At 36.4% G+C, this 20,521-nt stretch overlaps 1 protein-coding gene across 2 annotated transcripts in view; it reads right to left on the bottom strand.

The window, feature by feature from the left end:
• Positions 1 to 10,487: 10,487 nt before the first annotated feature.
• Positions 10,488 to 20,521, bottom strand: part of LOC145668356 (uncharacterized) — a 104,995-nt gene continuing 94,961 nt past the window's right edge. For both annotated transcript variants that reach the window (XM_081736119.1, XM_081736120.1), the window contains 2 exons: positions 13,898 to 14,044; positions 10,488 to 10,667 (listed from right to left, as the gene is read on the bottom strand). In XM_081736119.1, the coding sequence (XP_081592245.1) occupies positions 10,560 to 10,667; positions 13,898 to 14,044 (255 nt within the window). In that variant the 3' untranslated portion in view covers positions 10,488 to 10,559. The remainder of the gene's footprint in view (positions 10,668 to 13,897; positions 14,045 to 20,521) is intronic.

Raw genomic sequence — 20,521 nt, 5'->3', positions numbered from 1 at the left:
CGTAGCCAGGGGGCGGGTCCGGGGAGTCCGGACCCCCCTTCGGGATCAGAAATTTTAAAAAAAATTAAGGAAGGATGCAAAAAAAGAAACGAGGAAAACAAGAATCAGCGTTAAAAAATAAAGCTACAGCAAGCGTTTCGTTAATCTTTCTTCTGAGTAGCTTCGTGTGGAGCAAACGGGGGGTCAAGTTTAAAATGGATATTATTGTAACGGAGCATTCCTAATTCCATCTAGCTCCATGTTAATCCTATGGACTACAAATCACGATCGATAAACCGGTTCGATCAGATAGACTGTCAGGTAGAACTTAAGAAATGCCCACAATCACCAATAATGTGAGCCTGGCTACATAGATTCCAGTTACACTTATTAATGAAATTTTCAGTTTCGCGGCAACTGAATCCATTTTATAGAATGTCTTTACTGCCGAAAGAGATCTCGTTGCTGTCCTTGGCGGTATTAAACGAAGATAAGAAAAAGAAGAAAGAAGACAAGAAGAACCGAGTTCGAATTACCTCAAAAGACTATCTTTTTCAATATGTTTTTATATTTTTTTACTCGAGATTTCTCCATAGTTTGTTATTAAAATACTTACTAACATATTCTCATTTTAATGTCCTAACAAACCAATATGGGTACTACAGAACCCCAAATAGTAATATTAAAGTATTAGCACACAATTTAGATGAGATAGGGCCTACTGAAAAAATTAACTACCCCAGATAATAAAGTAGTAGTAATAGGTGACCTGAATGTTAATTTTTTGTCAAGCGAAATCGATAGAAACGTACAGGTTCTTATTGATTCATACAACTTAACGCCAGTAGTTAGGGAACCCACCAGAATAACACCGACAACAAAAAGCGCAATAGACCAAATGCTCCTAAACAAAGATGTCTTAGAATATTCCGTGAAAGTTTTCAATACCGGATTTTCCGACCATGAAGCTCAAATTTTTACTATTCTAAATGTAACCAGTAGCAATATTAATAGAATATCGAAAAGTATCACTAAAAGAAATTTTAGCGCAGACAATGTGGTTTACTTCAACTATCTCTTAAGCGGTGAAACATGGGAGGATATCTACAAGCAAACTACAGTAGATAAAGCCTGGGAATATTTCCTTAACATATATAGTAACTATTTTAATGCAGCATTCCCGACTACCACTCGTAAAATTTACACACATAAGACAAAGTTGTGGATAACTTCAGGAATAAAGAAATCCAGCAAAACAATTAGAGAGTTGACACAAAGAGTCAAACAAGAGTTATCGAACCCGGAACTTAATAGATATTACGCGAATTACAAGCGCATATATAGACGTGTAATAAAAATGGCTAAAAGAATGGAATATGACAAACAAATTGAGCGTTCAAAAAATAAATCAAAAACACTTTGGAAAATAGTAAAGAGTGAAACAACTAGTAAAGCATCTTCTAGGGAGATAGGAAACATTGAATTGAATCATGTAGATACAATAATAACTGACCCAGTATTAGTTGCTAATATTATGAACAACTATTTTACTGAAATCGGAAATAAAAGTGTAACGGGTACTAAATTCGAAAAAAAAAATCTACGGAAGATAGGCTACAAAAAACGATGTTCCTTCAGTCAGTGATACCTAACGAAGTTGCTCAAATAATTTCAAAGCAAAAAGACAAATGGTCAGTAGGTTTTGATAACATTCCAATGACAATAGTGAAGAAAAGCTCCGCTTATATAGAGGAACCTTTGACATATCTTATAAATCTTTCCTTTTCATCAGGACAGTTTCCTCAAAAATTAAAATTAGCACGAATTAAACCAATTCATAAAAAAGATGATAGGTATAAGGTAGAAAACTATAGACCCATTGCCTTACTTTCGCCCTTCTCAAAAATCATTGAATCAACTATGCAAAAACGTATAGTAAACTTCTTGGAAAAATATAATATAATAGACATTGCTCAAAATGGTTTCCAACGCAAAAAGTCAACTGAGACGGCGATATTTAATTATCTCGATTATATTCGGGATGCATTAGACGACAGGAAAAAATGTACTGGCATTTTTCTTGACTTAACTAAGGCATTCGACCTTGTTTCGCATCAAATACTCCTCGAAAAACTAAACAATATCGGTGTAAGAGGAGTTGTAAATAAATGGTTCCAAAGCTATTTAGAAGATAGAAATCAAGCCGTAGAAATTGATTACACGGATCAGCGGGGTACAAGTTTCAAATATACCTCTGACATCAAACCAATAAAATGCGGGGTGCCACAAGGCTCTATTTTAGGCCCTACTCTCTTTATAATTTTCATCAATGATTTTCCAGCTTACATAAAAACAGCCAAACCAACCATGTTTGTTGACGATACAAGTCTAGCCATTACTGAATACACTGACAGTAAAATGAAAGTTAGTATCGAACAAACAATAGAAGAATTAAACTCATGGCTTGAAAATAATAACTTAAAATTAAATACCGATAAAACTACAGTAATAAACTTTCATCACTCTCGAAATACACATGTAAATAATCCAATCATATCTATTAAAAATAAATTTATAGATAACGTTAAAGCAACGAAATTTCTAGGACTCTGGGTAAGTGATACACTAACGTGGGATAGGCACGTATCTGTACTCCAAAAGAAACTTTGTAAAGTGCACTATGCCTTAAAAAGTGTGAAGACATCATTCAACATATCAGCATTAAAAGTAATTTATCATAGTCAGTTTGAGAGTCTACTTACGTATGGAATAGTACACTGGGGAAACGCAGCAGAAAGTAAGACAATTTTTAAGATTCAAAAAAGAGTACTGAGAACAATGAAAGGTACAAAATCAAGAGTATCATGCAAAAGAATATTCCGTGAGCTTAAAATTCTCCCACTGCCTTGTCTTTATATATTACGAACGGCAATCTTTACAAGAAAATACCTGAAACCGTCTCTTAAATGCAACACTGACATTCATACATACAATATCAGAAACAAAAGCGATTTTGCAATTCCCATTCATAATACAACACTTTACCAAAAAGGTCCAAAATATACAGGAATACAAATTTATAACAGCTTACCCATCAACATAAAAAACTCACAATCTGATCACCTCTTTAAGCAAAGACTAACAAAGTACCTACAAGAGCACTGCTTTTATACTGTCTCGGAATTTTATGAACATGCTCAAGCTAGAAGCTTGTAGTTGTATGAATCAATAGTAAGGTATTTTATTTTATTATTACATGAATAGTCATATTTATTTATATATTATTATAATCAAATATCTTGAATACGTGTTTCCTAAATACTAAATGAAGATAGCATAATATAAAGAAAAAACTATAGATTCTCGCACTACGAATAAAATCAGGTAGATGAATAGATAAGGTATGGTATTTCTATGTACATATATGTATCATGTTGTAAGACTAATGTGATGTATAAGGTAGTGTAGTAGTAGTTTATTATTTAGACAATAATAGAATTTGACATGTTCTATACCGCATGTACAAATGTACAATACTGTGGTCTCTTGAATGCAAAATAAATAAATAAATAAATAAATAAATAAATAGTTCAGACTGATCGAGTCCCTGGTGTGTAACCACAGTATATCATGTTACGGCCCCCCCATGTATGTTGCCAGTAAAATAATTTAGAATGATCGAGCTCCTTGTGTCATAACCATAGTATTTTGCCACGGATCCCCCCTATTACAAAATCCTGGCTACGTGCCTGGTTAAAGGCGAGTTTTTCGTCAGCTTATGGTGGAAATGAAAGAAGCTATCAAAAGCACGTGTTAACAAAATTTGGTTCATTTCAACACCAAAGAAGAAACTTTTTTCATGCATCTCGTAACTGGTAATGAGACTTAACAACAGTCTATGGAGTACAGACTCCATTGTCTCCCCGTCCTAAAAAGTTCAGAACGTAGCCATCAGCAGGGAAAATAATGGTCACCATCTTTTGGGACAGTGAAGATGTGATGCTAATTGATTTTTTGAAACGTGACATCACTGTCAACTCCGAGCGCTATGTGCAGACATTAAGGAAGTTGCGTGCACGTCTGCCTAGAGCTTGTCCTTACAAATGTGCTATCCTTCAACACGATAACGCATAGTCGCATACAAGTCAAGTGACCACTGCTACGTTGAAGAAGCTCTAATTTGGGGATATTTTGTCGCACTGACTTGGCGCCAGGTGGCATTTGACTGTATCCAAAGCTTAGGAACATCTGAAAGGCCAGCATTTTGCACCCAATATGGAAGTCATGAAGGCAGTGCGTTGTTTGTGTCGTCAGTAACCGGCCTCATTCTTCACCAACAGTATGTAATTACTAGTGCACCGTTGGCACAAGTGCGTCGACGCTGGTGGGGGATTGTATTGAAAAGTGAAATACTCCTCAGAAAGCAGAAGGTTCAAACTGTTGTTTCAGGGTAAAATTATTCACGTATAATAACTTAATAAAAAGGTAGAGTGAGGCAAAACTTATTAAATAAACCTCGACCCCGTAGGATTTCATGTTAACAACGTTAGTACAGGATATTGGCAGCAAACAAGGAACAAAGCATTCAATAACGTCGTAGCTACTGTTCAATGTTCGAATGCAATGTCTTCAAAATGAAATTGCTTGAATCAGTCACTCAATCTGAGCTTTCAAGTGTCTCCTTACGAGGGCTGCTGGAAAACCTTCTGCTAGCTAATAGCAACAGTGGCGGTAGTGTTCCGCTATTATAAAATTCGGAAGAATAAACGTTTTTATATTTAAATGTTTACTTGTTTGTTTAAGCATATTCATTTATTTTTCCTAGCTGTTTTTTGTAGTACTGTTTTGTGAGTAATAGAACTTCTCACTTTATATTATTTTTTTATTTTTATTCTTTTATTATTTTTTCTTCTTTTTTAAATGGTATTCAGTCCAGTTGAACCCCGAAACAATGCATCGTGTGACCTCATATGCTGTTGGGGATGAAACAATTCAAGAGGACTGTGGTTTTTCAGAATTCTAGCTTGGTAGCATATTTCTCAGTTATGAATTTCGTGAAGGTTGTCCATCCACGTTTGTTGTTGCAAGTAATGTTGCTGTGCGTAAAATCATTAACACTTCGGTTTTTGACTAAAATAGAAAAGAATGGTGACACACGATGACTATCTTATTGATATTCTCAATGAGATACATCCAGAAGTAAGCATAGAAAACATATTATTTATTTTATTATTTTTATTTATAAACACTAAGACCATTAATATGTAATATTAAAAATATTCATTAATATAATAAATTTAATGTCAGTATTTCTAAAATAATGAAAGAAACTAAAGATTACTGTCACTCTTAGGTTTTAAATTTGATTGTAAAATAATATTGGCTATGATATCTTTCGAAAATATCTTCTTAGGAGAAGACCGCTCAAAGTCACCCACACTTGGAGCAGATAATTTACTTTCGGATCTGTGCAGTACACACTTTCCACAAGCATACTTTCGACATTTGTAGCATATGTCAGCTGTTTTCTTTTTTTACACAACCGTTCTCGACATTTTTTCGCTTCTGTGTGGAAGCGCAGTGACATGGACAATCAAATCTTCGGCCAAACGTTAGAGATATTGTCACCTACTGATTTTCTTTCCAGTAACTTCTCTGTACTTCTTCCAGGAATAAATGCGCACAACTCACTTTGTGTTTCTTCACCATTTGATCCACGACGTCCACACTTAACTTCTTCTGATTGTAATACATTATAGTTACGTTTTTTTTCCTTATAGTGTCCTGAAATTGACACTGACTCACACATGGAACTCAACACACAGACACTTTTGTTGCTTTTATGTTTGTAGACAGCTAATTCATTACCACTATGATCGAGGTAAACTTCACAGTGATACAGGTCTTTCAGCTAGTTCGCTTGTTGCGAAGAAGTTATTCCATTTGTCACATTTATTCCTTTTCCAGTAATAGGATTTATAAAACTAGACACTAGAATTTCACCTAACTGTGTCCAAGCATGACGTTACAAATAATTGCCCAGACATGGAAAGCCATTGAGGATAAACTGATTGTGCGTCGGCTAGTAACCAGATTTTGATGCTGAATTTATCGGGTTTATTTGGCATATATTACAGAAATCGAACTCTGATTTTCGTAGGATAAAGTTGCTCGTTAAGTACACGTTGTCATATGGTTTGTAACATTTTATGCCGTTCTGAATAAACTCATCCCACAGTTCCGATTCGAGTGCAAATTTGATTCCTTGACGTCATGCAGATCTTGTGCCTTTTCATCAAGTATCAAGTACCGTTTTATTTCACAGAACCTATCCCTACTCATCATTTTCCTATAAATTGTGACCTTGTTGATCTTTCCCACAAGACTCTAGTGAGCAATGCCGAAACACCTCTATAAATAATAAGGCCCAAATAAGACTATAGTTTTGAAAGAGTTAAAAGTCCATGTTGCTGACTGCAGTTGCCTATATGCTTCAGAAATGGAGCACTTTAGGATATGACTCATCATAGATTTATCAAATAGTAAACGAAAAGCACTACTAGATTTTTCATCAGACACTTTCCACTTGGCAAAATTTGTCGGTCCTGGAACTTCGCGAACAATATTGTGCTTAGATGTACGACCAACGCCACCTTATCCCAAATCCAATTTTTCCTACAATGTTCCATCTGGAGCAATAAAACTGTCACCACTACTGGCGTTGTCATCTCCATCACTGTCTTCCTCTCCTTCATCACTGGAATATAAAATGTTCTCTTCGGGTTCAGAATCACTCCAGTTTCCATACCCTTCACTCGAATCCTCAGACTCATCTTCTAAGAGATCATGTAATACTCGAAGTATTTCTTGAGTTCTCATCGTAAAATGTCAATGTACACGGTTCAGCTCAACCAACTCCAAGTGCACACTATCATGCAGATATTGGCCACTTGTATCTGAACTAATTCGTTTGTCGACCATAAAACACTGAGAGATACCTCATAACACAGTAAAAAATATGAAGTTATAGTTGGAACTATGTATTGCAATATACCTAATAAAACAATAAGTTATCTTAAATTTTTCACTCTCAAATTACAATGAATAAAGGTTTCATTTTTTCTTTTATCTAGAAATAAGAAATATTTAATACTGCCACATTTAACTTACTAACAGAAACACTAATTTCCTATACTCTTTATAAGACAGTCAAAATGACTGCTTCGTGCTTCTAGGTATAACTGACAATAGCGCCCCTGTAGAAAGAAGCATAAACTTATTATTAATGCTATCAACAAGTGGGCACAATAATATTAAAAGTCAATGAATTTCAGGGCCTTAGCGAAAAGATTACAGAAGTGATACGAAATTATATTTCTTGAAGCAGTCAAAATGACTGCTTCGTGCTTCTAGTATTTTAATGGAGAACGACATGTGACATACAATGAGATTAAGAATCCTTGAACATTGACATGAAAGCAATACGTACTATTTTACTTGGTCGCCTGAAGTATGGAACTTTCAACCCGTTGAATCATATACTACTTGACTGAAACTCAAAAACAGACTCGTGTCAGTTAGTTTAAAGAAATGATCAAGATACTCAATAGAGGTAGATTCATTTGGTTTAATCTATCATTCGAATGGACCAAACTTGGATCTATTCATACGGACGCGAAACTACACAGAAATCCATTGTTTGGTTGTTTCAAAATGGGCCTAAACCAACAAAAGTTGTTCGTTCGAGGAGGGCTGCGAAGGAAATGATTGTTTATTTCCTGGGTTATACCGAACATGTAGCAGCGATAGTTTAAGATCGAAGGACTGTAAATGTTGAATGGTATATTACGATGTTTACCTAAGGTCATCAACGTATAGCGTAAAACAAACGCAAATCGTCATTCTTTCCCCCAACAACACTGGTTCCCACTCAGCACACCAAACTGTTGATTTTTTGTCCAGTAAAAATGTCGAATCAATGACTCAATGCCCATACTCATCTGATTTATCACCTAATGACTTTCTGTTCACACACATGAAAAATAAGGTGCGTGATAAGCGATTTGTGTTGCCTTAAGCAGCTCTTGCATTCTGTACAGCAGTTTCTCAAAAAGCAGCCTCACAATGAAATTGTTTCGGTGTTAAATTGCACTGAATATCACAAAAAAATATTGCCTGAAAGTGAAAATTTCCCTTTCTCACATAACAGTAGTACTTAAAACTGCCATGAAAAATAAATGAATAAGCTTAAACAAACAAGTGAACATAAACACAGAAACGTTTATTCCTCCGGATTTTATAATAGCGGAATACTACCGCCATTGTCAGTGGAAAAAATCATTTCAAAATTGGTTTGAACGTACGCCAGATTGTATCGATCTTAAAGGTGTATATTTTGAAAAACAAGGGAGGCTCTTCCAGAATTTCACGTGTGTTTTTTTATATTGATTGCAGAAACTATTCCAGCAGCCTTCGTACAAGCAATTCGATAAACATACTAGTAATTTGGATAAATAAGTGATAAGACAGTAGGCCCTATATACTTTTTCTTCTGCTATGGGTATATAAAATCTTGTTTTAGGGCAGTGTATACTTTATTCTGCTGATCTATAAGATTTTTTTTCTAATCCAAATTTTGGTCATACATATTGAGAACTTAAATAAGACTGTATATAAAAGATGTATGTATATTGTAGTAGCAAATACTCCCACATGTTAACTGCGAGCTATCTCTTACGATTCTCCTTTTGTATCTTTCACATAGAATTCGTCTGAAGTCGAAGTTAGCACGGAATTCGAACGCATCTATGGAGATCTTAGTTAACCACTTCAATCCATTTTCTTTCCTTCTAATTGGAATAATGTGTGTGTGTGTTACAAACTTAGTACGCTATAGTGTCACAAACAAATTTTGTAGATCTCTACAAAACAAATAACGCAAATGAAACGGACGGGCACTGTATCCTAAATACCTTAGCGTAGAATACTGTATCATGATATGATGTACTTTGAATGAGTAGGGGCAAAGTTACAAAGGATTGAAAATTCGAGATTAAAAAAAATATATATATTTCGAAACAGTGCGTAGGTAAGTAGCAAGTAGCCTATTTTCAGCACACGTAAAGATCATAATGCTGTTTATATAAGTTGATATCTCAAACCGTTCCTGAAATATGATAAGCATGGTTAAAGTTTGCAACACTGTTTAAAATTATGCAATTAGAGATCTTGTAATTATAACTACCGAAAATTGTTACTGTAGTGCTACAGAAGCAAAGGAAGCAACAACCATTTTTAAAATTTCCCACGAGTAAGATATCAGTTTAAGCAATACAGCAATTTCTACTCATACCCCCAGAACGGTTTGAGGTATATCTATATATATAAAAGAGAACGTACAAATCCTTTGTCCGCTCATCACGCTAATACGGCTGAACCAATTTCTTTTATTTTTGGGGGGTTATTAGGATTTGGACCCTAGATGGTTTTTATCATATCACTTTAATTTTCAATTACCAGTGTCTTGAGATAATTGACCATTCAGGTGTCCATTACGTACAAATCCTTTGTTAGTTCATCATAGGTATAAAAATAAACGTATGTATATGCAACCCGCATGACCGTGTCACTCGGCGGGTTAACATAAATGACAGGCGTTATAATGGTTTTTATCATATCACTTGAAAGCGAAAAAGTAAAAATTATCTAAGTAACAAAGTTTATTGCGTTCGGGGGTGACCGCAGCGAAGCGGGGCGGGTTAACATAAATGACAGGCGATATAATGTTAACATTTACTGCAATCTTCTATGGTTTTTATCATATCACTTGAAAGCGAAAAAGTAAAAATTATCTAAGTAACAAAGTTTATTGCGTTCCGGGGTGACCGCAGCGAAGCGGGGTGAACGCTGCTAGTTGTAAATAGCATTACAATTTCTACAACTGTTGAAAGCCATTTATGCGATTCAAAATAACAGGTCTCGAAAAAGGTCGGGTTTTCAGTTCCTTGTAACTTTGTTTCTACTCATTCGAAACAAGTCACATTATGATCACAGTATTTGACATTATGATATTTAGGATGTGCGTTGCATTTGCGTTATATGACTGCCATAGAGGCCTCGAAGATTTGGACGTTTGTTACAACTAGGTATAGTCGCGTCCTTAGCTTGCAACACTGAATAATAAATGAGATATTGTAAGTTTACGTTTAGCAATTAAATAGAAAATATGTAATAATCTGAACTTTATTTTGGGTTGTCAATATTATTAATCTGGTAATATTGCAGAGTATGTCAAACAACATTCTCTTTCGATATTTGGATTGTTTAAAAATTTCAGCGTTTTTTATCTGTTAGTTTAAAAGTTACAATTCCAAACGTCCTTCCATAGTAGTACCTTACGTTATGAATCCTATGTAGTGTCCAGATTTCAAGTCTTTAACTTATTAGTTTGACCTAGGCGTTGGTCAATCAGTAAGGACAACTTTTTTATATAAAAAATACGATTATCATAAAAATTTAAAATGTTCTTTTATTTTCAAGAATTTCGTTCTATATTTAATTTGATTTAAGATACTTGTTTCCTATTTTCCTAAAACATAAAAAGGTTGACGTAGTTCCATTGAAAGAAATGGATACAAACTTTGCTCAAGATTACGGGTAGCTATCTTGCTTTGGTCGTACCTGAATATCTGAAAGTAAATTAATAAGATATTAATACAAAAGTCTTTCGGTACTCATTATTACTACAGTAACTTTTCATGATAATATATTTAATATATATATATATATATATATATATATATATATATATATATATATATATATATATATATATATATATATATATAGGCAATAATATAGAGCCCGGATTTATATGCAAAATGTATGTTTATAATAATATGCAGAAACGTATTGGAAGTATTTTTTTCTTTCCGACGGACCTATAAGGATTCGTGTGAGACGCATGTGATAGCGCATGTAAGTGCATATTTTGAGTGAATTTCGATGTGCATGTATATTTCGTAAACTTTGCAGGATACTGTATATTTTCGAATTTTATTGTTGCATACTGGCATATTTTAGAGTATATCAAAAGAAAGTAGGTTATGTTTAAAGTGAACTGAATCACTTTGTACATTCAGATGTAGAATAAAATTTATTTTATGAAAATAAATAAATGAAACGTTGAGTTTTGTTGCATTCAATAGCAGTTAACTTGTCTTGCACACGGTCTTCATCGCGTAACAGAAACAATCAGATGCTAATATCCTTAAGTAGCCGCACTTGCATCAAATGTAAAGAAAGTATTTGTGAAAGCTCCATCGCACATACGTACCTTTCGCGAAGTTGTGAAAAATGTTCCGCTACCTCCGCAATAAGTTTTAACCTGATGGGGCTTGTGGCTAGAAGCATGTGTTGTATTATGCAGATAAATTAAATCAAGTGAAGACAGTTGTAGGCTCTAAATCCTGATGATGCAGCAAGACATCAGGCGCAGATTGTGTCACAGAAATGTTTCTCTACAAGTGGCATTGAGAACAAAATTAAGTACATACACAACCACTTCTCGCGAACACCTGAAATTATCAGGCAGTTAGAATTCCATGAGAGTGTGAACTTCACTCTCCTTGTTGCTTTGCAGCATTCACTCTCTTTGTTGGACTAATTATCGTTGACTTTGTCCAGTGACTCTTATGGTGTTGCGAAAACAGCGTTAGATAAACTTTGTCAAGTATAGTCAAAACAATCTGATATTGCAAATGTACTTAATAGAAAAACATGAATTGGAAGAGAACTAACACAGGAAAACATTTACGATCTACAAAACTTTTCTTACTGATAAACGCAGAGGGTTCACAGAAGAAAACCTAAGAAAGACGTTCATAGTTCATTGCCACAGTCATTAAGGTAAGATATTTTTGTAAGAAATTGAAATTTTACTTTATTAGCATGTGTCTTAGCATATGTTAAATTTTTAAATATTTTTCGTGTATATTTGCAGGCATATCTCGGGGTTGACTTGTGCATGGAAATCCGGGCTCTAATAATAATTAAAATTTATTTCTAAGAGGATTAGAATTGATGCTATTTTAACAATTTTGGAAATGGCTGTTAAACGAAAACTTAGATCATGAAAGTACATTGATGTTTAAAACTTAAGCGGAATTACTGTTCTAGGACGAAAGGCAGAAAGAACGTAAATAAATCCCACCAAAGGAAGCTACCATACTACTCTTTAATCCATTCAATGCAAATGGATTAAATGCACGCTGGAATATAAAACATTGGCGACACCGGAAAAAGGTTTATACGGGATATGGCCATCCCTAATGGTCACACATGTCTGGAACCAACGCTCCATATTGAAGATTATGTTGTTGAGGAGCTCTTCTTTCAGCTGATTCCACTCCTCACGAAAAGCAGTATAGAGCTTTCCGTGTGTTCTGGAGAGCAACTGGCGGACTCCCACACGTTTCCCTATTCCATCCCAAGCATATTCAATTGAGTTAAGGTTGGGAGATCTCGCTGGCCATTTGACACGTTAGATGTCTTCCGTCGTTAGGTATTTGTCCACCAAGTTGCCTCAATAAGTTTGTTATAGATGATGGGCGTTGTTATCTATAACAAAGTTTAGGCGGACTGCGTCCTGAAAAGCCGCACATAGACATGCAGAAGTTCATCACTTTACCTCTAATCAGTGACAGAGTCTTCATCGAAGATGTTCAGGTCAATACGACCACTCATCATAACGATTAATACGCCACTACTACCACACAATTCCTTTTCACAATGTTCATGATACACAAGCTGGTTCCTTGTTCGCATTAGATCAATATGCGATAGCAATCGCTCTGGGAACTCTCACTGGTGATATTCTCGACATCACTGTAAACGCGCCCTTTTGTGCATTAGAATAAGCGAAACACATGTTCCTGGTCGTACAAACCACTCTCACTTAGTTGGTGTGACACTATCACTCCTGACGCGGTTGCAAGCTTCGTTTTCAATTGTCTTGCAGATATTGTTAGGTTGCTACGCGCAGTTGCGGTCAGATATCGGTCCTGTTGCGGAGTTGTCCGTAGACGGTCTGCACCGGGCCTACAGCTGACACCTTTTATGTCGAAAAACTGTTTCAACAAATTGGGCAAGACATTTCACGGCGCATTGATGGTTCGTGCTTCAGTTGTCTACTCGGCAGTACCCTCCGCTTACTTAAATAGATCTACACAGACTGCACACATTTCAACTCCAAGCATTATTTTCGATTTCTTCCCATATAGGGCCAGGCTGACGCTTGCCACAGCCTGTTCAATGAACCTTACAACAGTATGGAAATGTGAAAAGAGATGGAAACACGGCTACATTATTTTCTCCTAGGAGGGACGAAGGAGGGGAATAATGCAATTGTGATTCTTCCTGAGATAAAATAATCCCCCGTTCGGATCTCCGCGTGGGGACTAACCCTGGAAGAATCATCAAACGAGAAAATAAAAACTTTCATTTCAGCATAGGAATTTGGAAGGTACGTACTTTACGATGTGCGGGTAAAGTTGAACATTTAGAAATGAAAATGGAGTGAAGTATGGTGGTCAGAAAAAGATGAGATGAAGCACTACGACACAAAAGAGACCATATGTGTCATATGACGATCTCTGCGGGACGTCAACATAAATTGACTCAGTGATGGTGTACGACATCTTCCACACGTATGGCAGAAGGTAATAAAGATGGGAGGCAATTACATTGAATAAAATATAAAAGATGTTCTTCTGTGTATAATCCAAGCATGAATTATAACAATGTTGTCACTACTTTTTATTCACTCCTTGTAGATCAATATGAGTATTAAGTTACTCAATTTTTACAACACTATCAATTTCCCTAAACGTTAACGAGATAAATCACTTTTTATTCTTACATTATTTATAGCCACAGCAGGAACTCCTCTAAGTTTCGGACAAAGATTATTTGTGATGTCTGCATAATATCTTGTCAAGATATTTACTCGATCTGAATGCATACAGGCTTCAATTGGTGCATAATTCATATTTAATCTTCTGGCACACTGGAAAAGAAAGGAAACATTGAGAGTAAAACGAATGTTCTGTAGAATATATTTAGTTTTTATCATTTATCTACAGTTTATATAGTCTAATAAGCCCAATAGAACATACAACTGTCAGTATTGCGTTGAACCTCCATGAACAATGGACGTCAATAACTTCTTCAACATGGCGAATCATAGAGAGCAAATGTCATCTTAAAGCAGGGATGTAATGGGGCATATACGGGAGTATACGGCGTATACCCACCTAAAATTTTTATAGTCCAGCGTATATTCACCTTAAATTTACGAAAGAATGAGCGTATATTGGGTGCGTATACGCCAAGTAGTCTTGCGTATACGCTATACTTTTGAAAGCGATTAAGCGCATACCTACAAAAAATTTTAGCATTACATCACTGTCTTAAAGTATTACATGCCTTATATATAATGCCTTGCCAAAATTCATCTTCTGTAGGCTGGAGGTTCTCTCTTTTCCGAACCGCTATAAGATCATGTACGATACATAATTTCTAGGCAAGAGATCAAATAAATGTGTTGATGAAGGAAGCATTGTAACATGGTTTCTATCCAGAAATGTTGAATAGCATTGCATCTCACATGCTATCGCGCATTATTATGTTGGAAATGGTCTAATTCGCAACTACAGAAGTGGAACTGCAACAGACTAAAAAATTTCATTCTTGAGTAGTGACCGATCAACGTTCCGTTAATATATATATTAGACGCGATCAATGGCATCGCATACCATAACGATCGGTGCCGGAATAATCTGATGATGCGAAGTGCTTACCCTCTTTCAGTTTATCGCTGCAGTAGCGCCAGTCATAGTGCTATAAAGAGAAGCAGAATATCTGAAGAGATGACATGTCATTCTGTCCGCTATGCACGTCTTTCGCAGCGGTTTTTCAGCTGCTGTTACTTTGATGCACAATGAAAGGGAGTTACATCAATGAAGGTATGTACATTGCTCTGAATAGATTCCGTTCAACTTGACACAAATTTCGGGAAAGGAATCCGCAGACTTAGTATGTCACAATCCTGCTGCGATCACATATGGAAACCTGATGATATGACGGCCGCATTTGCTGACAATGTATATTTCAACAGTTGAAGCGTACAAAAGTTTTGAGTAAACACGCTTTCATTATGTAAGTGCTGCTCTCTTTCTTTTTCTCTGTAACTGCTATCTAGGATATGACCGACACACTAATGCGCGACTGCAGCACGGCTGATCAAGTTAATCCTCCTTTGCACTATACATTCTAACAATCTCGATTTTATCAGATGTCTCCTTTCTGCTTTCTAATTTTAATACCATCAATCTACACTTAAGTGTATGATTCAATCGATATCGCCCAAGCTTTCATTACACTAAACACTTGTCAACATGCGTTTTACTGACTGGTACAGCGAGATTATGTTGTGCTACTTTGAACAGTTTGGTGTACAAAACACACTGCACAATTTACAACAATTACTCTCTTTCGAATTAAGTGTTGACACAATAGATTTAAAGCAAAGAACTCATTGAATAAATCATTTCCATAGAAATTAATTTTATTCCACCCTCACCTTAGTCAAATTATTACATGGAAACAAGTGCAAAAATGAATGCCACGCTATAATACAGGCGCAACAATGAAATTAAGTTGAATCTACCATTTTACTACAATGCAGTCAGTGTTGCCAATCTAACCACCAGGCAACCAAGCAACCATTGGTTTTTACACATGACGAAATTTTTCGTGGGATAGTAATCATTTCTGCCGCCAGGGGTACTTGTATGTGACGGTGTCTGAAAGCTGAGTCATTGGCACGTCGACTAACGCAGTAACAGGTCGCATTCGACAGTTCGAGATCAAGTATTCGCAGTGAACCATGTCTGTATCGAACGCAGTAATCAGGGCTTGTTTACTGTATGAGTTCAAGTTGAGCACAAAAGGTGCGGAAGCAGCAAGAAAAATATGTGCAGCGTTTGGAGAAGGTACAATTAGTGAACGGACAGCTCAAAAGTGGTTTCAGACCTTTTCGACCGACGATGAGACACTTGAGGACAAACCTCGATCGGGCAGACCAAAATCTCTAGATTTGGACCAACCCAAGCCAGCAATTGAAGAGGATTCAAGTCAAACGTATCAAGAACTCGCTCAACGATTTGGGGTAAGCGATGAAACCATTTGCGTACACTTGCATGAGTTGGAAAAATCGTGGAAACTGAGTGAGTCCCTCACGTGCTGACTGCTGCGAACCATCTCCAACGACTGAACATTTACTATTCCTTGCTGACTAGGAACAACAACTGTCCAATTTTGGACCGGATTTTGAGGTGTGATGAAAAATGGGTAATGTGCAATAACAAAAAAACTCTTGTACCATTGGCTATCGTCAAATGACTCCATGCCTTTAAGTGCAAAACCTAATCTTCATCAGCGGAAGGTGATGCTGTATGTATGGTGGAATACTGCTGGGATTGTGCATTATAAGTTCTTAGAAAGTGGTAAAACCATAACCAAAAAGGTGTACTCAGCACAAATGCAAAAACTAGACGAACAGCTTGCAAAAACAACCTGCACTAGTGAATAGGAAGAGTGTTCTTGTTCAGCAAGACAACGCTAGACCTCATACAGCAAAGATGACCCTGGAGGTGATTTCTTCTCTCGGTTGGGAACTTCTGCCACTTCCAGCGTATTCACCAGACATTGCTCCATCAGACTACCATCTTTTTTGTCTATGGACAACCATAGAGGGGTATGCGCAATCGACAATTCAAAACTCTAGAAGAGGTTGAAAACGCGGTGGCACAGTTTTTTGGGTCCCAACACAAAGATTTCTTCAAAAATGGCATCTACAGGCTTGTAAAACGATGGGAGAAGATTGTAGAAGCGGATGATGGATATTTTGCGGAATAAACATAAGATAAACGCATTTTCTTTATGTATTGATACCACATGAACTTTCTTGGTTACTTGGTATTTTATGTGTAAACCTATACATGGTGTTTAGCCAGTAAGGACGTGTTTTAGCTATTAGTTATAATTTTTGCCAATTCTGTTTCCAAATTGCCTATTTCTAGCCATTTATGTTCAGCAGTAGTTAATCACATTTCGCAACCAAAATTTCCTTAAACATTACGAATACACCAAAGTATTCTTTGCTACTTAGATAATCATTCTGCTCATTATAGAGAGTGGTCCAAAAGTATGAAAACACCCAAATAAGATCAAAACCGTTCAGAATTGGGAGAAAAAGGGAAAAATGATAATAATAGACAAAGAGGAAATCTTTTGAGTCATACAGCACCATCATCCGCCATCTTGAAATAGCGGGCACTTCTTTTTTTTTTTTTTTAATATGGGAACCCTATCGCGTGAAGCATCCAATAGGACTGAAAATTTTTCAGGAATCCAATGGTGAAATGTTTTCGGCTCTACGTTCAACCGTTGCAAAGTTTTAACCAATTTTCTGTACTTAGCGGGATATAACACTGCGTGCAATGTATGCACCACTGACCAATGTTACAGCAATTATTCAATGTGTCCTCCCTCCTGAGCAGTCGTTAAAAGTATCCGCTGCTGCCAGTCACTCATTATCCTGCCCAGTATATTCTCAGGAATGCTGGCACACACGTCAATAATCCTGCCTTAAAAGTGGTTAATGTCCCTGATCTTGGTAGCATACGTAACGGATTTCACGTAGCTCCACAGAAAAAAACAATAGAGTGAGATCTGGGAAAGGCGATGGCCAATCTACAGGTTCTCGCCGGCCTATCCAACTCTGTGAGAATTGCTTATCGAGGTAATCACGAGCACATAATCTGAAATGAGATGGTGCTTCATCATGTTGATTGAACAAAGGGAAAGAGCCATCCTCTAATGCAGCGTTTCCCAACCGGTGTGCCGCGGCACACTGGTATGCCTTGAATGGGATGCTGGTGTGCCGCGAGGAAATCGAAACAAATTATTAATTCTATAGCAATCAAATTGCACGACAAAGAAAAATGTATATTTGTATTTCACATTATTATGAACCTCTACTATGAATCTACAACTTTAAGTTTCATACCGTGTTACTTTTCTGTTCATTTTTAAAGTTAAAAAAAGTATTTGTTATCATTGTTACGACTATTATTGCTTCTTTATTGCTGCAGACTATTTCGTAACTTGAAATTTTAAAATATCATTCAATCCTTTCGACAAAGCGAACATGCATACAAATTACCTACATTTGTTTTAAAACTAAAAGAGATTTGTTTGTTCGTTCGTTATTTAGTGATCTTTCTTCTTAGTGAAAGGTTGGATACAGTTTTCGAAAAAAAAAAAAAAAGCTTAGTTTTAAAAACCTGAGTCCAATATTTCATTGCAATTGTTTTCTATTTTTAAATTAGAATTAAAAATAAGCATAATGATTTACCACGGGGAAGAACCAGTGATTGAGCTTTCTTCTCTGTGAGAAGGAGACCAGTAATCACAGAAAAAAATACCACGGTATTATATATATTTACAAATAATAATAACTATGAGTGTGCCGCGAGAATTCAAGTTACACTCATAGTGTGCCGCAAGTTGAAAAAGGTTGGGAAACGCTGCTCTAATGCAACGGACGGCAGGATCTCCTCCTCAAGCGTGTTAAGTAGGTAATTGCATTTAAATTGCCCTAGATGAAGAATGGGACCACCACACGGGTATCCCACACACCTTACCACACCATCACTTTATCAGAGCCAACGACTCGGGAATCGTCGTACCTGTGTGGATTGTTGTCACACCAATATCGTTGATTTTGCTTGTTCACCTCGCTGATACACACACACACAAAATGGCCTCGTCCGAGAAAAGCACGTCATATGCGAATCGAGGATTCTGTTTGATTTGTTCCGCGGCATACTCACAATTCGACTTGGCGGTTTGGATTATCTTCGATTAGATGTTGGAATAGCTGTATCTTGTATGGGTGCCATTTATGTACAGACACGATTCGCAGGATGGATGTACGGAATACATCACATTCTTGGGCTAAGTGACGGTACTACGGGTGAGACTTTTCGCGAATGATGCCAACACACCAGTGGACATAGCTTTGCCCGTCGCTGTGAGAGGCCTGCCTGATTTTGGTTTGTTTTCCACCGACCTTTTTCCTTAAATTTCGCTATAACTTTCCACACTGTACTATCGAAAATGGGTTCCCATTCTGGGTGACGAGCGTTGATATCGTATGCAATCTGTCTACTGCTACGCTCTCCTGAGGTCAACACGACCTCTATCCGCTCATACATTGTTAGTGGCATTCCGTGTTACGCCACCTGAAACAAAAGAAAATCGGTTAAAACTTTGCAACGGTTGGTCGTAAAGCCAAAAACATTTCACCACAGGATTCCTGGAAACATTTCAGTCCTATTTGGTGTACCACACGATAGGGTTCCCATTTAAAAAAGTTCCCGCTATTTCAAGATGGCGGCCGATGGTGCCTTATGTCTTAAAAGATTTTCCTCCTCTTCTGTTATCATAACTTTTTTTCCTTTTTCCCAATTCTGAACAGTTTGGATTTTATTTTGTATATCCTCACTTTTAGAACACCCTGTAGTACATAACGCGTACAATTTATTTTACTACCTTATTTATAATTATCGCTTACAAGCACAGTCTCATGGCGAAGGAGAACAATTCAACTGAAATATAGCCAACATTACCACAAAGATTGCCCCCCCCCCCAAAAAAAAAAAAGAATTCAAGGAATATGAAGCAGCTAGTCAATGAATTAAGCACAACGTACTGCAAATATTTTAACTTGTAAACTATTCATTGTATTTAGCTTTGGAAAATTCAAGATTGCCAATAAAACTCCAACGTACCAAACCAGTATATCTTTATTTACGTAAAAAATAGTTTATGTATAGGATATGGATGAATATGTTTGATTCGATAATAGCAGGAAGAATATTGGAGTATGTTGTAGCTGTACAGTAAACTATCGCATAGTTTGCTTGCTTTACTGTTCAATTCTACTAGTTACGAATTTAACTGTAATTTTAAAAGAATTTAGCTATTTTAAGCTATAGTCTGTGCATCATTTAACTATTTTATTTTCTGAAGCCACCTGCTGCCTGCCAACAGTAAACGTAGTATTGAAATAGGTGCTAGCTAGTCCGAAAATGAATGGTTGGCGTAGCTTCCTCCCATAACAAACGACGTAAAAGTAATTTTAGGCTGAATGTTTTTCGTGCAACTATTGGCATCCACTTTGGAGATCTATCGAAAGATAAGCTATAAAATAGAACGATGTGTGATTTTGTGTTATCTCCATATGGAACCTAATACTATGTGTGTACCAGCACAGTATTTAACATTGTTGCCGCTCCGAACCATTAGAAAAAATGCCTCCTCGTCAATATAAATAAATACTAGCGTTGAAAAATTTAGACAGTGTAGTGCATAATCAACATTTAAGTTGAAGTGGAAAGAAATAAAATTAAATGTA

This window comes from Thermobia domestica, chromosome 13, assembly GCF_964235325.1.
Source record: "Thermobia domestica chromosome 13, izTheDome1.hap1.1, whole genome shotgun sequence".
Lineage (NCBI taxonomy): Eukaryota > Metazoa > Arthropoda > Insecta > Zygentoma > Lepismatidae > Thermobia > Thermobia domestica.
This window is presented reverse-complemented; position numbering and strand designations above follow the sequence as displayed.